The sequence below is a fragment of the Tachysurus vachellii genome, chromosome 2 (assembly GCF_030014155.1).
Source record: "Tachysurus vachellii isolate PV-2020 chromosome 2, HZAU_Pvac_v1, whole genome shotgun sequence".
Classification (NCBI taxonomy): domain Eukaryota; kingdom Metazoa; phylum Chordata; class Actinopteri; order Siluriformes; family Bagridae; genus Tachysurus; species Tachysurus vachellii.
The window spans coordinates 21,379,022-21,397,881 of NC_083461.1; the positions used below are offsets into that span (position 1 = coordinate 21,379,022).

At 38.4% G+C, this 18,860-nt stretch overlaps 2 protein-coding genes across 5 annotated transcripts; one reads left to right on the top strand and one right to left on the bottom strand.

Annotated features, from left to right (window-relative positions):
* Positions 1-62: 62 nt before the first annotated feature.
* On the bottom strand, positions 63-9,693 carry LOC132841470 (tectonic-3-like). 3 transcript variants are annotated; one of them, XM_060863792.1, is made up of 14 exons: positions 9,204-9,691; positions 7,984-8,098; positions 6,725-6,819; positions 4,124-4,239; positions 3,850-3,958; positions 3,653-3,765; positions 3,477-3,515; positions 3,322-3,396; positions 2,900-3,019; positions 2,208-2,303; positions 1,541-1,644; positions 1,193-1,340; positions 427-564; positions 63-281 (listed from the first exon to the last, which is right to left on the bottom strand). In XM_060863792.1, exons 1-14 carry the CDS (start codon positions 9,481-9,483, stop codon positions 135-137), a joined length of 1,695 nt encoding a protein of 564 aa, XP_060719775.1. In that variant the 5' UTR covers positions 9,484-9,691; the 3' UTR covers positions 63-134. The 3 variants fall into 3 exon arrangements, with proteins under 3 accessions (XP_060719775.1, XP_060719774.1, XP_060719776.1); XM_060863791.1 differs by lacking the exon at positions 63-281 and having other exon boundaries at positions 433-1,058; positions 9,204-9,693; XM_060863793.1 differs by lacking the exons at positions 63-281; positions 2,208-2,303 and having other exon boundaries at positions 433-1,058; positions 9,204-9,693.
* A 396-nt stretch (positions 9,694-10,089) lies between these two features.
* LOC132860060 (uncharacterized) lies at positions 10,090-17,933 on the top strand. 2 transcript variants are annotated; one of them, XM_060891128.1, is made up of 12 exons: positions 10,090-10,198; positions 10,630-10,874; positions 12,021-12,105; positions 12,187-12,316; positions 14,841-15,060; positions 15,150-15,258; positions 15,375-15,406; positions 15,689-15,788; positions 16,353-16,418; positions 16,501-16,590; positions 17,002-17,207; positions 17,296-17,933. In XM_060891128.1, the coding sequence occupies exons 1-11, from the start codon at positions 10,187-10,189 to the stop codon at positions 17,158-17,160; spliced, it is 1,248 nt and encodes a 415-aa protein (XP_060747111.1). In that variant the 5' UTR covers positions 10,090-10,186; the 3' UTR covers positions 17,161-17,207; positions 17,296-17,933. The 2 variants fall into 2 exon arrangements, with proteins under 2 accessions (XP_060747111.1, XP_060747101.1); XM_060891118.1 differs by having other exon boundaries at positions 17,002-17,933.
* Positions 17,934-18,860: the final 927 nt, after the last annotated feature.

Below are 18,860 nucleotides of genomic sequence, written 5' to 3' on the forward strand. Positions count from 1 at the left end.
AATTTAACAAAGTAAAACAAAAAAATGTTTAAAAAATAATTTAAAAAATAACAAATTTAAACTTTATTGTTAAAATTAATTTATTTGCAGGAAGAATAAATAGATATTCTCAGATACTTTATTGTGTCCTATACTCAGTCCAGCTCTTCTGCCCCCCTGGAGAAGAACCCAAATGGAAACTTCCACTCAGTTTGGGGATCGGCCCTGGAGGGTTCTGGGTAAACCGTGGTGTCAGAGAAAATCACCTCAGCAGTCAGAGGAATTGGAGAAACAATGGGACACTGGAACAAGAAAAATGTGTCATGTTTGGAATTCTAACAGGTTTTACACACACACACACACACACACAATGCAGACAGAATGAAAAAGTCAGCATGTTTCCCTGTAACAACCAATTCCAGTGTTAACACAGAAGACCCATCTCACCTTCAGGATCTGACAGCTGAAGACGTATTTGACACCTAGGATGTGATTCTGGGGCAGAGCCAACATTCCTCTCTTAGCCCAAAGGAACCTCACTGACAGCGACACAGGCACAAGACATCCCGTATTACACACCTCATCCTGTAGAGTGGCGAGAAACAAGATATAATATCTTAATATAATATATAACTCACAAAATATACACAAACGCATGGGTCATGTATAAAAGAGTACAAACATCATCAGCAGTTCTACTGAGATGTTCATTTAACATCTATGTAAGGAGTCTCCAGTGTCAGAGATAAAACTGTAGCTTTTCCAACATTTACTTCCTAAAAGATGAATGAAAAGAGAACATGACAATGGGGGCATGGTGGCTTAGTGGTTAGCACGTTCGCCTCACACCTCCAGGGTTGGGGGTTCGATTCCCGCCTCCACCTTGTGTGTGTGGAGTTTGCATGTTCTCCCCGTGCCTCGGGGGTTTCCTCCGGGCACTCCGGTTTCCTCCCCCGGTCCAAAGACATGCATGGAAGGTTGATTGGAATCTCTGGAAAAATTGTCCGTAGTGTGTGATTGCGTTGGCAATGGGTTGGCACTCCGTCCAGGGTGTATCCTGCCTTGATGCCCGATGACGCCTGAGATAGGTACAGGCTCCCCGTGACCCGAGGTAGTTCGGATAAGCGGTAGAAAATTAGTGAGTGAGTGAGAACATGACAATCACATTATTTATTGATCACTGATGAAGTTAACATAGGTTTAGTATTATTACCGGAGAAGGTTCTGGACATTTTTGCACGACGACCCTGCTCTGTTGTGGTTGTGAGCCCGCTGTCATGGCGACTGTGTCGGGGGTCTTTGTCCCACATAGGATGCTGTAGATCTGAGTTCTTATTGAGGAACAGTCAGATAACTCAGACCTAATATATATTAGACAACATGTCTTAATCTCAGTGAGGAAATGAATATAAATTCTGACCGGTTTTATTGGTCAGACGTCACAGTTTTCCAGTGTTGAATAGACAGAATTGTCAATAAAGCGTATGTTTAGTATAATTTAGTTACTATTCTATCAGCAGACAATACAAATGTCATCTTTTTTCAGAATAACAGTACCTACCTGAAGGTGCAGCCGGTGATGGTGTTGTGTGTGAACAGGATCGGTGCACGGTTGGTGAGGTCGGGAGAGCAGTTTCCTCCCGGGGAAAGTCCTGGCATCGTCAGCTTATAGTTAGTTAATGTACACAATCAGTTAATGTACACAGCCAGTCAAATACGTGCAGAGAATTATGTACACAATATGCCAATACTGCCATATTTTTAACACAGAAAACACATCACTGCAGTCCTGCCAACCCTGAAGTGGAATAATGTTGCAGCATTTTGTCTGTTTTCATTAAAATTAAGAAACATATTCTAAACATCGTTACCATTAAAATTATCTGTCAATGTTTAAGAGTTAAAACGTATAAAGACTGGCAGGTCCATCAGCATCACATATTTAATACGTTTAAAGAATTAAAGCTTAATTTGATCATATTTGAAAGGAGCCTTCGATTGGTATCAGAGAATATTTTTGCGACAGCGAGTGTTTCTTATCTAAGAAGAAAGGTTAGTAACTATAAAATGCTGTAATGCTGTGTAAGATGTTCTAGCACTTTACTGCCCAGTGTAAATCTGTGCAGATAAACATGTCACTTTTATAAGGTATAATATAAATCAGAAAGTTTACTTTAAACCTTTTTTTAGTGCACATGCCAAAAGAAAGGAAAACTTTGAGAGGATACAAGTCCAGCTTGCCCACCAAACCAGCCAATCACAGAACTCCCAACCTCCAAGCCAACCAATGGTAATTTAGGAGGAGATGGTGAGGGCGTAGCTAACTGTAACCAAGTTCATTCCAAAAAGTTACTTATTATTATAATTAACAAATGACTTAATTGTAGTAACAGATTTATACTTTACTGTATAAACTTTACTATGACTCTACTGGATTGTCACTATACTCTAGGGTTGCAATACACTGGTGCTTTTGCTATATTCAACTGTTACTACCTCCTGCTGTCTACTACTACTGCTTCCATAGACTGTTGCTATGTTGTATTGTTACTACACTATACTATTGAGGTTTGCAAACTCTACTGTTGCTATTCGTGATTTATTCTATACTCTATACTAGCAGAATTATTATATTCTTCTGTTACTATATGCTATGGATACCACACTGTACTGTTGTTATACCCTGCCATTACTGCAACTACACTTTACTGTTACTATAATTAATTGTTACCACACTGTAGCAGGACCGTTTCTATTCTCTGCTGTTACTGTAATCTATTACTCCACTGTTACTACTGTTGCTGTACTCTTCAGTGTTCGATTCTCTATTCTTACTAACAACTTAATAGGTTGTTATAGTCTATTGATACAATTTTTTTCTATGCACGGAAATAAAGCAAAAGTGTGAAAGCATCCGAACCTTAAACTGTACAGCGTGGTGTTGTAGTATCTGTGTTCCAAGCGTAGTGTCTGTAACGCTGACTTTTACCGTTGCTGCTGTAATTTCTCCTGTGCTATTGTACATAATCACATACTCCACCTGTGATGGACAGGAAAGCGTGTTAGTTTGGGAGGTGCTAACAGAGTACCAAAGTTGAGATGTCACAACCTTTTTTTGACAATCTTGTACTTCTGTTAAAACAGTTAGCAGTTCTCTGGCTACCTAGCATCTACTGGATCCATTCTTCACCATATCGCAAGCTACCTCATTGATAATTTCCAATTAGCAGTACCGCAATTTCCATTAGCAGTACCCTCGTCTTTGATGATCAGTGTTTCTGTAAACCTTGAAACCTCCTAGCAAGCTGTAGTTTGTATTTTGTCAGAAATCCTCACACTGACCTTAGACACAACATTCGTGCAGGAACCATTTTGCTCACTGACTTCAGGTGGGTTGTCCAGTGGGATAATGGGAATCTAAAATTGTGGGATACACAGATTGTTTAGTCTGATATGTTTGGTTATCAGTTAAATAAAAGATGGCTGGTATAAATTACCATAATCTTTGAAATGTCCATTTCTGAAGGATGTGGAACCTGTAAAAGTTTGAGATCGATCAATTTCCAGGCCAGATGTTATACAAAAGTACAATGTGGTGCAAGGCCGTCTAATAGCATGTAAATGATTCCATTGCAAAATTCTAATATGTGGTATCAACTGTTCCAAAACTTACCCTTAGGAGACTGAAGCCTGTGAAATAGGAGCTAAAACTCAGACTGCTGTCTCTTCTACATGACTGAGCACTTACAACTCGGGAACAGGACAAAGAACCTGAACGCAGAAACTCTGAAAAACAAATATAAAATAAAACAATCAAACTTTTTTATTGCCATACATGAAATTAGCAAATTAAATGAAGGTGAAACGTACTCGCAGGATTGCGATCGACACAGGATGAAGAAGCCATGCCCGATGACGGCTGTCTGAGCATGCTCACTATGGATGTGGCATTGTAATATATAAAAATGACATCATCAACCTGCAACAGAGAGAATATGAGGTGATGCGCCATTGTTCCACAGAAGATGAGCGACTTAACAGAAATATGTGATTGGTAGCTCATGTAGCTGGACAAGCTGATGAGGCTACACGTCTTTAGCCTCTTATCATGTTAAAGGTTAGAAGTTACATTTGAATTACAAACCTTATAAACACTTGAGCTCCGAGTGCTGTTGACCTCCGCTAGCGAGAAGTGAGGAGAAAAGATGGAAGGCAGCCCTTCAGAGGCACCGGGGGCAGTCTGTGCTGTGCTGTCTGAATCTTAAAAAAAAAACCCCACAAAAGATGATATTAATTTCACTGCCTGGTTCATCTTATACCGACCTACAGGCAAAAACTTAAATGGGTTAAACCTGTAGTAAAGATTGCAAAGAGATGAACCAAGGATACAGAGCGGGTTTTAGAAGCCTGTTTTGACCTCACTGATTGGAGTGTTTTTGAAGCTGCTGAGACTGTAACTTCATACAGTATATGTTTCTGGGAGGACATACAGGTATGCATCCCTACAAGAACAGAAGAAAGGCACCAGGCCCAGATGGTGTGACACCAGCATGTCTGAAACCCTGTTCTGACCAGCTGGCCCCCATCTTCAACAGATCACTGAAGCTGTATGAAGTCCCTGTCTGCTTTAAAATGCTTAACCACGTTCCAAAGAAACCTAAGAAAACAGGACCTAACATCTACAGACCTGTGGCAATAAACTGGTTCTGGATTATCTGAAACACTTCACTGGACCCTAACTGGACACTGCAGTTTGCTTATCGAGCAAACAGGTCCATGGATGATGCAGCCAACTTGGGACTACATACATCCTGCAACACCTGGATAAATCAGGGACTTATGTGAGGATCCTGTTTGTAGACTTCGGTTAAGCATCTAACACCATCATTCCAACACTACTCCAGACCAAACAATCCTAGCTCTCTGTCAGTGGATCACCTGCTTTCTGACAGATATTCAGCAGCTAGTGAGACTGGGGAAATTCATGTCAAACAGCTGTTCCACCAGCACTTGAGCCCCTCAAGGTTGTGTTCTCTCCTCACTGCTCTTCTTCCTGTATACCAACGACTGCACCTCTAATTACCCCACTAATTACCCCTCTGCTCCTGAAGTTTGCGAACGACACTACACTCATCGGGCTCATCAAGGACAGGGAGGAGTCTGCCTACAGACAGGAGCTTAAAGAGCTGGCAGTCACAATGTCTTCGAGCTCAATATGCACAAAACATTGGAGATGACAGTGGACTTCAGTGAAGGCATTCAAGTATTCAAGTTCCTGGGCTCCACCATCTCCCAGGACCTGAGGAAGGACACTCACTCAATCAATACCACTGTAAAAAATGCTCAAAAAAGATGTACATCCTTAGATAGTTGAGGAAGATTACTAAGCTGTCTTCTGGTCTGTTCTGTGCACATCAATAACTGTCTGGTTTGGCTCAGCAACAAAATCAGACATCAGAAGACTACAAAAAACGGTTCAGACTGCTGAAAGGATTATTGGTGTTCCCCGCCCACCCTTCAAGAACTATATATATCCAGAGTGAGGAAAAGGGCTCAGAAAATCACTCTGGAACTCTCACATCCAACTCATCCACTTTTTGAATGTTTATCATCTGGCCAGCGCTAGAGCTCCAAATACCAGCAAAACCAACCACAAGAACAGTTTCATCTCCTAGGCAAGCTACCTCATGAACAGTTAAACGTTGCCCATTATGCAATAACAATGTGCAATAACCTGACATTTATTTGTTACCACCTCCATCCTAGTTTATCTCTGTATCTCATTCTATTCTATTCTATCATCTATAGAACAACTGTACATACAATTCATTTATTTTTCGATTTATTTTTATTTTTTGTCTATTTGTATTTACATATGTGTATTTTTATTTCTTTTTTTTTATTCTCATCTTTTTTTTTTTTTTTTTTATTGTCTGTGTGCTGTCGTCATCTCTGTACGCTGGAAGCGTAGAAGCGTATGACACTAAAACAAATTAATTGTATGCATAACCATACTTGGCAATAAAGCTCCATCTGAGTCTGACTGCAAAATTATATACAGCATTGTGCTAAAGAAAAAAAGTGTTTAAAAAAGTAAGAAATTGTTTCCACATTTTAAAAAGTGACTATAACTATCAGTAAACGGTATTTAATTCGTTTTGAGCATTTGCCTGTAAAGCTGTATCACTTTCCATCGTTCTACATTATGCGTTATACAAAGCTAACCACGTCAAATAAACACCCAAGAGAAGATTTGTATAAAATGAAGTTTAGAATTTCGTACAGTACTGTATGTTTCAATACACAAACATTTTGAGATTGATTAGAAGGCTCATTTGCATATTGCACAAGTTTCGAATGACAAATTTCAGGTTTGGTTAAAGGTTCATTTGCATATTATATAATTTTGTTTGAGTCAAAAAAAACAATGTGGATTGTATAATTAGTGCACTATCCATATTTTAATTTAAACCAATCCATATTTGAATTACATTTGCGTATTTTATTAATTACATTTACAAATTGTATTAATTACATCTGCAAATTTTATAACTATAGTAAAAACAATTTAAACTTAGCTTTTGTTTAGAGGCTCATTTGCATCTTGTAAAACTGCACACAAAGCATCCCACTGTGACCAGTGTAGGGATCAGTTATACAGCTCATTAACATACTGTAGGCTAAGATAAGCACGTCATTAATAACTGTAGTAGAGAGGAGAGGAGATGTAGAAGATGAGTGTTACCGTTTGCTCTCCGAACACAGAACAGAGAACCTGTGTCCGTCACAAGCTGAGGGTCAACGCGGAACATCAGCCAGCTCTCAATGCACACTCCAGGCCTTCAAGCAAAAAAGAGACAAGGCATCATATGCTTGGCTTAGTGGTTAGCACGTTCGCCTCACACTTCCAGGGTCGGGGTTCGATTCCCGCCTCCGCCTTGTGTGTGTGGAGTTTGCATGTTCTCCCCGTGCCTTGGGGGTTTCCTCCGGGCACTCCGGTTTCCTCCCCCGGTCCAAAGACATGCATGGTAGGTTGATTGGCATCTCTGGAAAATTGTCCGTAGTGTGTGATTGTGTGAGTGAATGAGAGTGTGTGTGTGCCCTGCGATGGGTTGGCATTCCGTCCAGGGTGTATCCTGCCTTGATGCCTGATGACGCCTGAGATAGGCACAGGCACCCCGTGACCCGAGGTAGTTCGGATAAGCGGTAGAAAATGAGTGAGGATATTTCACACACAATATGTTCCTTTGATATACACAATATGTTCCAGAAATGAAGCTCACTATCTTCTAAAGGACTTTCATGGTTGATTTCTGGTAAAGGAGATCCCATGGCAAACTAAAGATAAGTAAAAGTAATTTTAGTAATTTTATGTCTTGTAGTGTGATTTTTCTGTGTCTTGTCAATTGTTCTTTATGTGACAGTCAAACTTCTCACTCACTCACTCATTTTCTACCGCTTATCCGAACTACCTCGGGTCACGGGGCACCTGTGCCTATCTCAGGCGTCATTGGGCATCAAGGCAGGATACACCAACCCATGACTGCCAACCCATCGCAGGGCACACACACACACTCTCATTCAATCACACACTACGGACAATTTTCCAGAGATGCCAATCAACCTACCATGCATGTCTTTGGACCGGAGTACCCAGAGTACCCGGAGGAAACCCCCGAGGCACGGGGAGAACATGCAAACTCCACACTCACAAGGCGGAGGCAGGAATCGAACCCCCAAACCTGGAGGTGTGAGGCGATTGTGCTAACCACTAAGCCACCGTGCCCCCCTACAGTCAAACTTGATTAACGTAATTCTGTTCCTTGCTAATTTTCATTCATAAATCAAAAGCTATAATGAAGGGATTAGAACACAGGTTCTAGTTGGACCTAGTCTTGGTTTCTTTCCCCTTTGATTTCCATTATATACTCGTGATGATATCCTAAACTGTGATGAAACTAGTTAAGCGATTATAGTGAAATGCAAAAAAATATTTCAACTCACCTTGTTTCTTGCCTACAGTTATTAAACACAGAACTCAGATTACCGATGCCACAGTCTATGACATCACAGCAGCAGCCAATATCACAGAAATCAGGAGTGATGTTGCAGGTGCAACCTACAGGACAACAAACAACACTGTAAAATCTGACAAAATCTAGCACAGCATAGAGATTCACCTTTTCTAATACTCACCTCACTGAATTCTATTCATTTTTAACTGTCTCTATTCGTGTTTAACTATGAAATGTAACCCCCTGTTCCAGCAATAGGTACTGCGTTTAAACGTTTAAAGAAAAACTAAATAAAAAATGGCAGACAGTTGTTGTGACTCAGTGATAACTTTCAGCATTTGTGAAATAGCGATGTGTTGTTGGCTGAGTTGGCTCTTTATGCTGAATGCATAATGCTGATGTTGCATTCCAGCTTACAGGATAAACTGAAATACAGCTTTGAAATAAATCACAATACCAATAACACAGTGATGCTTAATTTCTGATTCTGTTTAATGTTATCGAATTAATTCCTCAGGGGCTCTCGGTTGCACTATTATATACTGTTGTAGAAAGGACATTATTTACATTTACACTATTTACTGTAGAGCGTCAACCAAATGAGGATGATGTTCACTTCTGAGCATGGTTCCTCTCAAGGTTTCTTCCTCAGATAGTCTCAGGGAGTTTTTCCTTGCTACGTCGCCTTCAGCTTGCTCATTAGGGATAGGGATATATATATATATATATATATATATATATATATATATATATATATATATACACATACATACGTGTATATATATATATATATATATATATATATATATATATATATATATATATATATATATATAGTATTTTAAATTTTAAGTTAAACTTTTTTTAATTAATTTTAAACTTTAATTGTATATATTCATTTTTATCCTTATTTCTTCTTCTTATTATTATTATTATTATTATATTTATTTTTTTCTCTCTCTTCTGTAAAGCTGATTTAAGACAATGGGAATTTGCTAAAAGTGCTATACAAATGAATTGAATTGAATTGAATTGAACTGTTCACATTTCAGGTTCTCATGAGTGTCTTCTAAACGAGATAAAATCATCTTTAAATCAACATTAAATCAAACTTTTGACACACTGCTGCAAAAAGGATTAATACAAAATAGGATTTCAGCTTGTGTAGAGTATAGTTGAGTGTAAGTGATGTTTTAACAGTCTTGGTACCATATGAAGTTTGTGTAGTCTGTGTAATTGCGGTTTGGACCGTGGACACGACTGGAACCTCGGTACTGGCTGTGGGTCTGAACTCCCGTGTGATGATGTCTGGAAAATCTGTAGCATTTGTCTCTGTTGTAAAGTTTGCAGTTGATTTCACACCATTTGCAAAAGAATAATCAGTAGAATCCGCCGGCGGTTGGTTTGTAAACTCTTGGGCATGTGAACCGAACAGCAAAATAACACCAAGAGCCACGACAAGCTGCACGACGACACGACGCGTCGGCATCTTAGTTCAAAAGTCTTTATTACAGGACAGCAAACATCTGAATTATCTAGAAGATTAGACGGACTAATCAACTGCACGCTTCAGGCGAACTAATATTTAGCTAGACAGCGCTATTTAGTTAAATTATGTGATTTATTTACTAAAGTATAACCGCTGAGCTTACATCGTTACGCCGCCATTACCGTTGTCAAGGAAGTCTTACGTTAGGAAACGTCCGTGTTTCTTTGCTCAGCCAATCACGGCATCGGAACAGAATAACGTCACGACGTAGCCGAGATATACATATATATATATATGTATATATGTATAATTATTTATTTTATTTTTTTATTATTTTTATATAAATATTCGTTAGTTGAATTTTTACATTTTTTAAATACATTTATATGACATAAATGAATATAATATAAATATTTTATAATATTTAAACATTGACTACAACTTTAAGGTGTTATGATGAGTTAATGTATAAGACATTAATTATGTTGACTGCAGTATATTATAATATCTGTTGTTTTCTGGCGGAGTGTTATGTTTATTTTACTTTATAAAATTAATGATTAAGTTGTTGGAATTCAGAACTCGGAACTTCCGGAAAACAAGCGACCCGTGACGTGGTTGCTAAGCAACGTTTGTGGTTGGCTTCGATAAACGCTTAAAAAACGTGGACCAAAATAAAAAAGTAGAAGCTGTTCAAGTAAAGATGGCGTTAGAGGTAAATAATTTTTTTTAACAATTTAAATGATTGTATGAGAAACTCGACAGCATTTTAGCAATTTGAAAAGTTAAATATCTGTTTATTTTAGTGGAAACCAATGGACATGTGTATGATTTAGTAGAATTGATGTCATCATAGCACAGTGTCATCTTTATCATTTAAATCTGAGTGTGTGGATTCTTTAGCATGCTACTGCATAATCTTATGACTCCTGGATGTGTCCTACTACATTCATATATATATATGGAATATATGGAATATATATGGAATATATATATATATATATATATATATATATATATATATATATATATATATATATATATATATATATATATACGTATATATATATATATATATATATATATATATATATATATATATATATATATATAATTATATCGGTTTGATTTTCTATCTCTACCCAGTTTTCAAGCAGCATGAAGGCACCTCCAGTAGTTGAGGATGAGAACATACAAGTGACAAAAGTCAAAGGTCAGACTCCAGGTTTGGACACAGAGGGAGATAAGAGCAAGGCTGATGCTGACCCTGAACCAGAGCAGGAGCTTTCACGCTCTAGTCAGGATCCTAGTCCTGTCTCTACCAACAGACAGAAACCTTTCCTTCAGGTTCCACCCAACACTTATGGAGAAATCCACATACACTCTGTTCTGTGGGTACATACACTTTGTTTTGTAACATTTCTTCTGTTTGTAACATTGCTTAAAATGTGTCATTATTGATATTGCGTTAAAGGTGCAAGAGCTACCAATAATAGAATCACTTTGGAAAACCCCCAGGATTGAAAAAACATCATATATCTGATCGTGTTTGTGTTGACATTTTTCTGGCCCAGAAATTTGCTCTACTACAAGATAAAACATAGGTGCACCAGTCCTACCTTTTTTTTTTTTTTTTTTTATCTACCTCAAAGGCAACCATTTATACTTAGCTTCAGTAGAGGGTCATAGGACCAGTTGGCTGAATAGGTATTTAATTACAAACTGCTGTTTTAATTTATTCTGATTAAAAAACTGCTTCTTTAAAAGGTCAATTATGGTGATATTGTAAGGGGTCTAGTTCAGGTCTAGTTAGTGGGCTTACTAGAATATTAAGAAATGTCATAAATTCTAAAATGTCTAAACAAAACTAGTATGGTTTTGGTGTTAATTAGGGTTCAAGCGTGAAGCGCTGGAAACCTATTGTTTTTGTTAGGATTTTTATTATTATTATTATTATTATTATTATTATTATTATTATTATTATTATTCCGCCCTAGAAACGGTCGTGCAGCCCAAACTGTAAGGCCTAGAGAGCTCAAACTTGGTCAGATGGTAGTACTGGTCACAGTTACTCAGGGCCAAAATCTCAGCGGAATCGGACAATCTGGGGCGGACAATCTTCATAGACTCACCGATATGACTTTGTTTATTTGTCACTTTGTGTATGTGAAAATCCTTTAAGGCCTTAAACTCCCTAAAGACCTTAAACGCTTGAACCCGGGAAATGCTGCTTGCAGCTTTAATTTTGTTTGTTTTTTTACCTTTTTATGCATAAAATTGCATCTTTAGCTTTTATGTAAGGCTGATTTATTTAGTGTGTTAATCTTACCATGCAATATGGTTCTGCTGAATACTGGATTCTGATTTTTCAGAGGTTAGCTGGAAATAATACAAAGTTAAGATGAATTCTTTGACTTAGTACTTTGTTACTGGGTACATACACACCAGCACACACGGTTACTGTTATAATAACTTGTTATAAGAAGATGTCTCTCATGGCATTCAAGGACTCATCCACATCCTCTATTTTGTTCCAGACGGTGCAGCTGTGAGGTCATGACCTGTCAGTTCAGTGAAGATGGGACTCTACTCGCTGTTGGGCTCAATGACGGCTCCGTCAAGGTTCAGACATGTCCTGTGTGTGCTTAGACTAGCAAATATGGAGGTCAGATACACAGAATGCTAATGATTTTATGTTTAAAGGTCTACAGCACTGATGAAGGGGAACTGCTTCACACTCTGAGTGACAAAGATATTGTCCTCTGCGCTTTGCCTGTCACCAGCCTGAGCTTCACACACACCAACGAAACACACAGCGTCCTGCTGGCTACCTGTGAGATCAACTTTCACACATGCGCAACACACACAGCCATCACTCATTCCTTACATATACATTTTTTTTCATGTGCGATATGAATCACAGTGTGTAGGTCTGCTAACAAAAGGGGGGCAAGAATATCGTTAAATTATTTACATTACTTTTGGTTTTTAATATTAACTATTAATTATTATATTAATGGGGGGCACGGTGACTTAGTGGTTAGCACGTTCGCCTCACACCTCCAGGGTCGGGGTTCGATTCCCGCCTCCACCTTGTGTGTTTGGAGTTTGCATGTTCTTCCCGTGCCTCGGGGATTTCCTCCAGGTACTCCGGTTTCCTCCCCCGGTCCAAAGACATGCATGGTAGGTTGATTAGCATCTCTGGAAAATTGTCCCTAGTGTGTGATTGCGTGAGTGAATGAGTGTGTGTGTGTGCCCTGCGATGGGTTGGCACTCCGTCCAGGGTGTATCCTGCCTTGATGCCCGATGACGCCTGAGATAGGCACAGGCTCCCCGTGACCCGAGGTAGTTCGGATAAGCGGTAGAGGATGAATGAATGAATGAATGAATGAATATTATATTAATTAAGAGGAAACACAAGGTTTGCTTCTCTTATATTAAAGAATAACATTCAGCTTTGTTTACAGCACCATTAATAACCTTAGGTTTTTTTTTTTTTAAAAAGCACAGAATCAGTTTATAACCAGGTTATGAGTCAGTGTAAGTGATCAGAACAAGGACACGTTGGATTTACAAGATTTTTTTTTTCACTGACAGTAGCCTCAGTGGCCCAGTCTCTGTAATTGAATATTAACTGCAGAGAGAGTCTCCGTGTAGCTTATTAACTGCAGATTTCTGAGATTATATGTGTGTGTTTCCTCGGTGTATGTTCACTGTCAGATGTCAGGTCACCTTCTTGTGCGTTTCCAAACTCCTCATCAAACTATTGGGAAAGACTATGCACAAAGGTTGAGTGGAACCTTTCTTCATCATGTCAGGTGACTTAGAAGAATGAAATTGAAATGTGGATGTGTTCATGCCTCCATAGATTTGAGCTTCCTTCTGTTACTTTACTATTACAGTAATGAGAATGATTTAAAATTTTACATTGCATAGATAGATTAGATTTGATTAGATTAGATGCAACTTTATTGTCATTACACATGTACAAGTACAAGGCAACGAAATGCAGTTTGGCATCTAACCAGAAGTTCGATAAGCAGCAAGTGCAAGATGTACAGTATAATCACAGTATTTACTGTATGAACAGGATTATATACTGAGGAATATGCTATGGATCTACAGGTATGGATATAGAGGATATACAGGTTGGGTGCTATAGACATGAAATATACACAATTTTATATATTATAATTTAGTTTATTAATACTAATATTTAGAGATGAGCCGGATACTCGGCTGAAACGAGTATCCAGTACGGATAAAGCACTTCTGCTGAGTACAAGTATTATACGAGTAAAACGAGTCAATATCTGTGCTCGGATTGAAAGAAAATCATCATTAGGTAGCTGATTGTGTCAGCGTTCTGTGATAGGCTAGTCACAGCGCCCCTCTCCTACACACATACAGATGTATTGTGTTGCTGTGTCTCGCTCTGCTCACTCACAGTCACACACAGAACAGCTCTCTGTCTCTCCCTCAGTCACTCGGGTTCGCGGGTCTTTTCCGTTAACGTTTAGGGTTTCTTCAGCTTTTTACTTCGGGTTGTAACGTTAATAATACGTACTTACTAACTAGTAGAGTTCTGGTAAACGTGGGTTCGTTCAGACATGGTTATTTTTATTACCAAATTAATTATTACCAGTTAAAGCCCCGCCCATTTAAATACAAACCCCGCCTACTTCCGGATTAGGCCCCACCCACTCCGAGTATAGATACAGATACGGATAATTCATATGGTTAACAGATACAGATACAGATAATGCTGTACTCGCTCATCCCTACTAATATTTATAATTATAGTTTAGTAAGGTGGTTTTTGTCTGGAGGCTCCTGAAACACCTATGAATCTATGGGCAGGGTGAGAGGAGTCTTTAAGAATGCTGCGAGCTTGATGCAGACAGCGTTTCCTTTGGACATCCCCAATAGCTGGAAGCAGAGTTCCTGTGATGCACTGAGCAGTTTTCACCCCCTCGTTGCTGGTCTGCGGCTGTGCAGTTACCATACCAGACTGTAACACAGTTGGTCAGGAGACTCTCAATCACACAGCGATGATAGATAGATAGATAGATAGATAGATAGATAGATAGATAGATAGATAGATAGATAGATAGATAGATAGATAGATAGATAGATGACAATTAGTTGACTAGACATGATTTGGGAAAGCATGCACCTGCATTGGTGGTTCGAATATTGCAAGAGAATACTGCACACTATCACCTCAACAGTGAAGCATGGTGGTGTTAGTGTCACGGTGTGGTGGTGTTTTTTAGTGGGAGTGTTCTAGTGCCCACATATGCTGGTTTTCTCTCTCTCGCTCTCTCTCTCTCTCTCTCTCTCTCTCTGTATTATAGATGCCAGTGGGTGCTTGAGGTGCTGGTACGTATGGGGCCGGCAGTGTGTGTGGTTGGTGAAAGAAACAGAGAATGGAAAAAATGATGCAGAAGAGAAAAGGCAGAGCCTCTGTCTGTCCATTTCTCCCTCTGGGGAAAATGCAGTGACCGGTGGCTCTGACTCAGACATCTATCTCTACGATCTCAACACACACCAGAGAATACAGATCCTTAAGTCCAGGTATATCCCAATTTCCCATCATGCAGTGTGCCATTTATTTGTTATTCATCTTGTGATCTTGTGTGTATGATTTTCTCAACCTTCCTAAGCTCGACGAGGATTACGATGGATGGCCACAGCTCACGTGTCTTTGCCCTGAAGTTTCATCCTGAGAGAGAGACAGAGTTCATTTCAGGAGGATGGGACAACACTGTTCAAGTGAATGATCATTTCTTTTACACTTCATTAACACTCACAGTACGGTGTGTTATATTAAGAATCTGTATTCAGTAAAATAATCACATTGTGTTTTTTTGTTGGTTTGTTGTTTTTAGTTCTGGGATACAAGACAGCACAATGCAGTCAGGTACAGTATTTATAGGAGCAATTTATGGGAGGAGTTTTCGTTGTCTTTGATTTTATTCATGAGGGAGAGAAAAAATATGACTGTTAATAGCTGCTTTAATGTACGACACATCATATGTATAAATGTATAGAAAGTATGACATTTAAATATAATGTAATTTTTTTTCTTAATGAAAAAATTCACGATGGTATAAGATCGATAATTTGCGTTGGAGAGTTGAAAGTAATGCCATGGTTAACATGTGCGAATACATTTTTTAACAAAGTTTTAACTTATAATTAGAATGCTGTACGGTCCACATGTGTGTGGCGATGCCCTTCAAATTGACCCGTCAACCAATCAGATTCTGTCCGGTTCCTGGAGAAAAGACAGCACCTTGGAGGTAAATCACACCCTCATGAAGGATAAGGATTAATTACAGAATCCATGCAGTGCAAAAGGCTTCTAGTCTAATGACAAAAATTCTTGCAGAATCTAGGTTTGTAAAGGACAAAATGACAGGGATATAGTTTGAAACCTATTTCAAAGCTGCTGAGTTTAGGACAGTTTGATAATCAACAGTGAACAAAAATAGTATCATAAAAACACTACTCTTAGGTCTTGACATTTTTATTACTATTGTTTAAAAGAACACAATCAGCACACAATCATCATTTAATCCTGGAGTCTTGCCTGAGAAACAAAATGTACACATTGGCACTTTTACTATATCAATGCACACACATTACCCTGCTGAATAGTTAGTTTTACTAACCCTCATCAGACTGACATTAACTAAGCTAGATAAGCTAACATCATCGCTATTGCACAAGTAGCCAGTCGTCAGAACACGGTTTCTGCTAACATAGCTAGCATGTGACTGGCAGATTTACCTAAAATATACAATCAGCTACAAAAAAGCTACATAATCGGTCTTTATTTTAAATGCATTCTTTATTAAAATTAGGTGTGGGATTACAGTTCAGGCAGCAAAGTGACCGATGTACCCCCTGACCCACATGGAGACAGCATGGTGAGCATAAATACACACACTCGACACCCTAACCCTACACACATTATTACCAATTAGTATCTCTCTCATTTCCTGATCGCAGATGTATACATGCCAGTGGTTGGGAGGTGATATAGTAGCAGCTGGAGGCCATGCTAATGCACTGAGGGTCCTTGATCACCACAGTCTATCGGTGTGTATCACTGAACCATTACACCAGCTAATAATGAATTTCTAAGGGGTGCTTAAAATATTGACACTCCAACAATTCAACTGTGTAGGATTTTTAAGTAGGTAAGTGAAATTAAGCCAGTTCTGTTCAGAAGTCAAGTTTAGGACTCCAAATGAATTAGACCTTCTTAGAAAAGCCTGAAGCAAATTTTGTGAAAGTTTGAAAAAAATAATGGTCAAAACTGCCATGATGATTAAGCACTAATTCTCTGTAGTAATTTGTATGGAATAAATCGCTGTGTTTTTGAATGTTTTCGAGTGACATTGTTGATTATTTTCCAATTAAAGCACATCCCCATGTTTTATTCCTCTTATACTTCCTCTCTCTCTCTCTCTCTCTCTCTCTCTCTCTCTCTCTCTCTCTCTCTCTCAGGTGAAGGCACGGTTGTTTGACTTGCCCTATGCTGTATACAGTTCTTCCATCTGTCCAGCTGGAAAGTGGGCGGGGCTTATAGCGGCCACCTGCGGAGACCAAGTGTTTCTATTGAGCATGGATCATCGAAAAAAGAACCCTGCAGAAAAGATTTCATAACTTTTATAGCAGTTATTGGCAAACATTATTATCAAGCTGACAGAATGGTAATTTAAATAAATCTTAATGTCTTGGTATACATTTACAGCATTTAGCAGACACTTATCCAGAGTGACTTACATTTTCTTATTTCAGTTTATACACCTGAGCAATTGAGGGTTAAGGGCCTTGCTCAGGGGCCCTGCAGTGGCAACTTGGTATACCTGGGATTCGAATCAAAGACCTTCCGATCAGTAGTCGGACACCTTAACCACTGAGCTACCACATCCCCATAAACACAGTCTAGTGTCATTTTTATATTTTATTTCTTTTTTTCTTAGGATCTACCCTAAAAATAAAATCCTATACTTATAAGCAAACAAACCACTACATTCATTTGCAATGGCCCACAGTGTGTCTGATATTGAAGCCTGCTTTTCTGACTACAAGCTTCTGAATATTAGAGATTTCTTGAAGATATCTAGCTGTTTATTCACACTTTTTTGAATCGTGTTTAGCCTGTTATGATTACTGCTTTGACCTGGCCTGCAATATAACACTCAACATTCTTTCTAGAGAGTCTGTTAATACTGAATGTTGTTAAAATAAAAAGCATACATTGTTCAAGATTTCCTAACTACTACACAACACTGCCCATAGTACAGCAGATGCTTGCTCAGTTCCAGGCAGAGATATAAACACTGACAAATCTGGAATTCATCTGTTGTCTCCTGAGGGTTTGTCTAACCACTCTGCAATTTACGTAACTTTAAAGAAAAGTGATGGATAGAGACAGATAATGTGAGAGAGTGGAAAATGGTAGAGGAAGCAAACAGACCCAACGGGATAGAGATGAATCCATAAGAACTTTATAATATCTAAGAAATATTTTTCTATTTTTTTTTTAACTCAATACAGATAAGTTACAGGTGAAATCCCTAATTTAATGAAATATGTCTGTAAATATGACTTCATAGATGATTTTTGTGCTGTTACGTGTTTGAGTAGACTTGATTAAAACTTTATTAATCAAACCGATAAACCACAGACTTCACAGCAATTGCAAGCAGCACATTCCCATTCACAGACTCCTGCTCTTCAATGAAACATACTTATTACAAAGTCTCCATCCTACCACTGTGATGGTTATAAGGTTTGTATACTTTTTGATCTCATGGTTTTGTCTGGATCTTGCTTTGGTTGTTTTCTCTATCATGTTTAGCCTGTTTCACATTTCTGAAGAATTCCTTGTCCTTTTGGCTCATTTGCCCTCTAAGCAATTCTGCAATTGCATCCAACCATCTAAAATTCATAACATTAAACATACTGATCAATACTTCATAATAATATAATGTCCTCAGAGACAACACTTATAGTCTGACAGTCAGTATTTATACAGGTTTACACAGTCAGACACTTAAAGTTGATCTTCTGGGCTTCTATTTCACATTATTAAAATTACCTGAGTAATTCATATCTCCAAATTTTGGGTTGAGACAGGGATTTTCAAGAACATCAGGAATAATGCCTTTAAACCTAAGCAAAGATTTTGTTGTTGTAAATACAGTTTAAAGCTTAAAATGTGTGAATGCACCTAAAAACAAGCTGAATAATCTTACATTAGTATTACAATAATCAGCCATTAGTATAGTCTGCCTGAAGCCTTCTGAGGCCATTGCCTCCCCAAAGCTTTTTAGGGCATATAGGTTTAGCCCCACCTC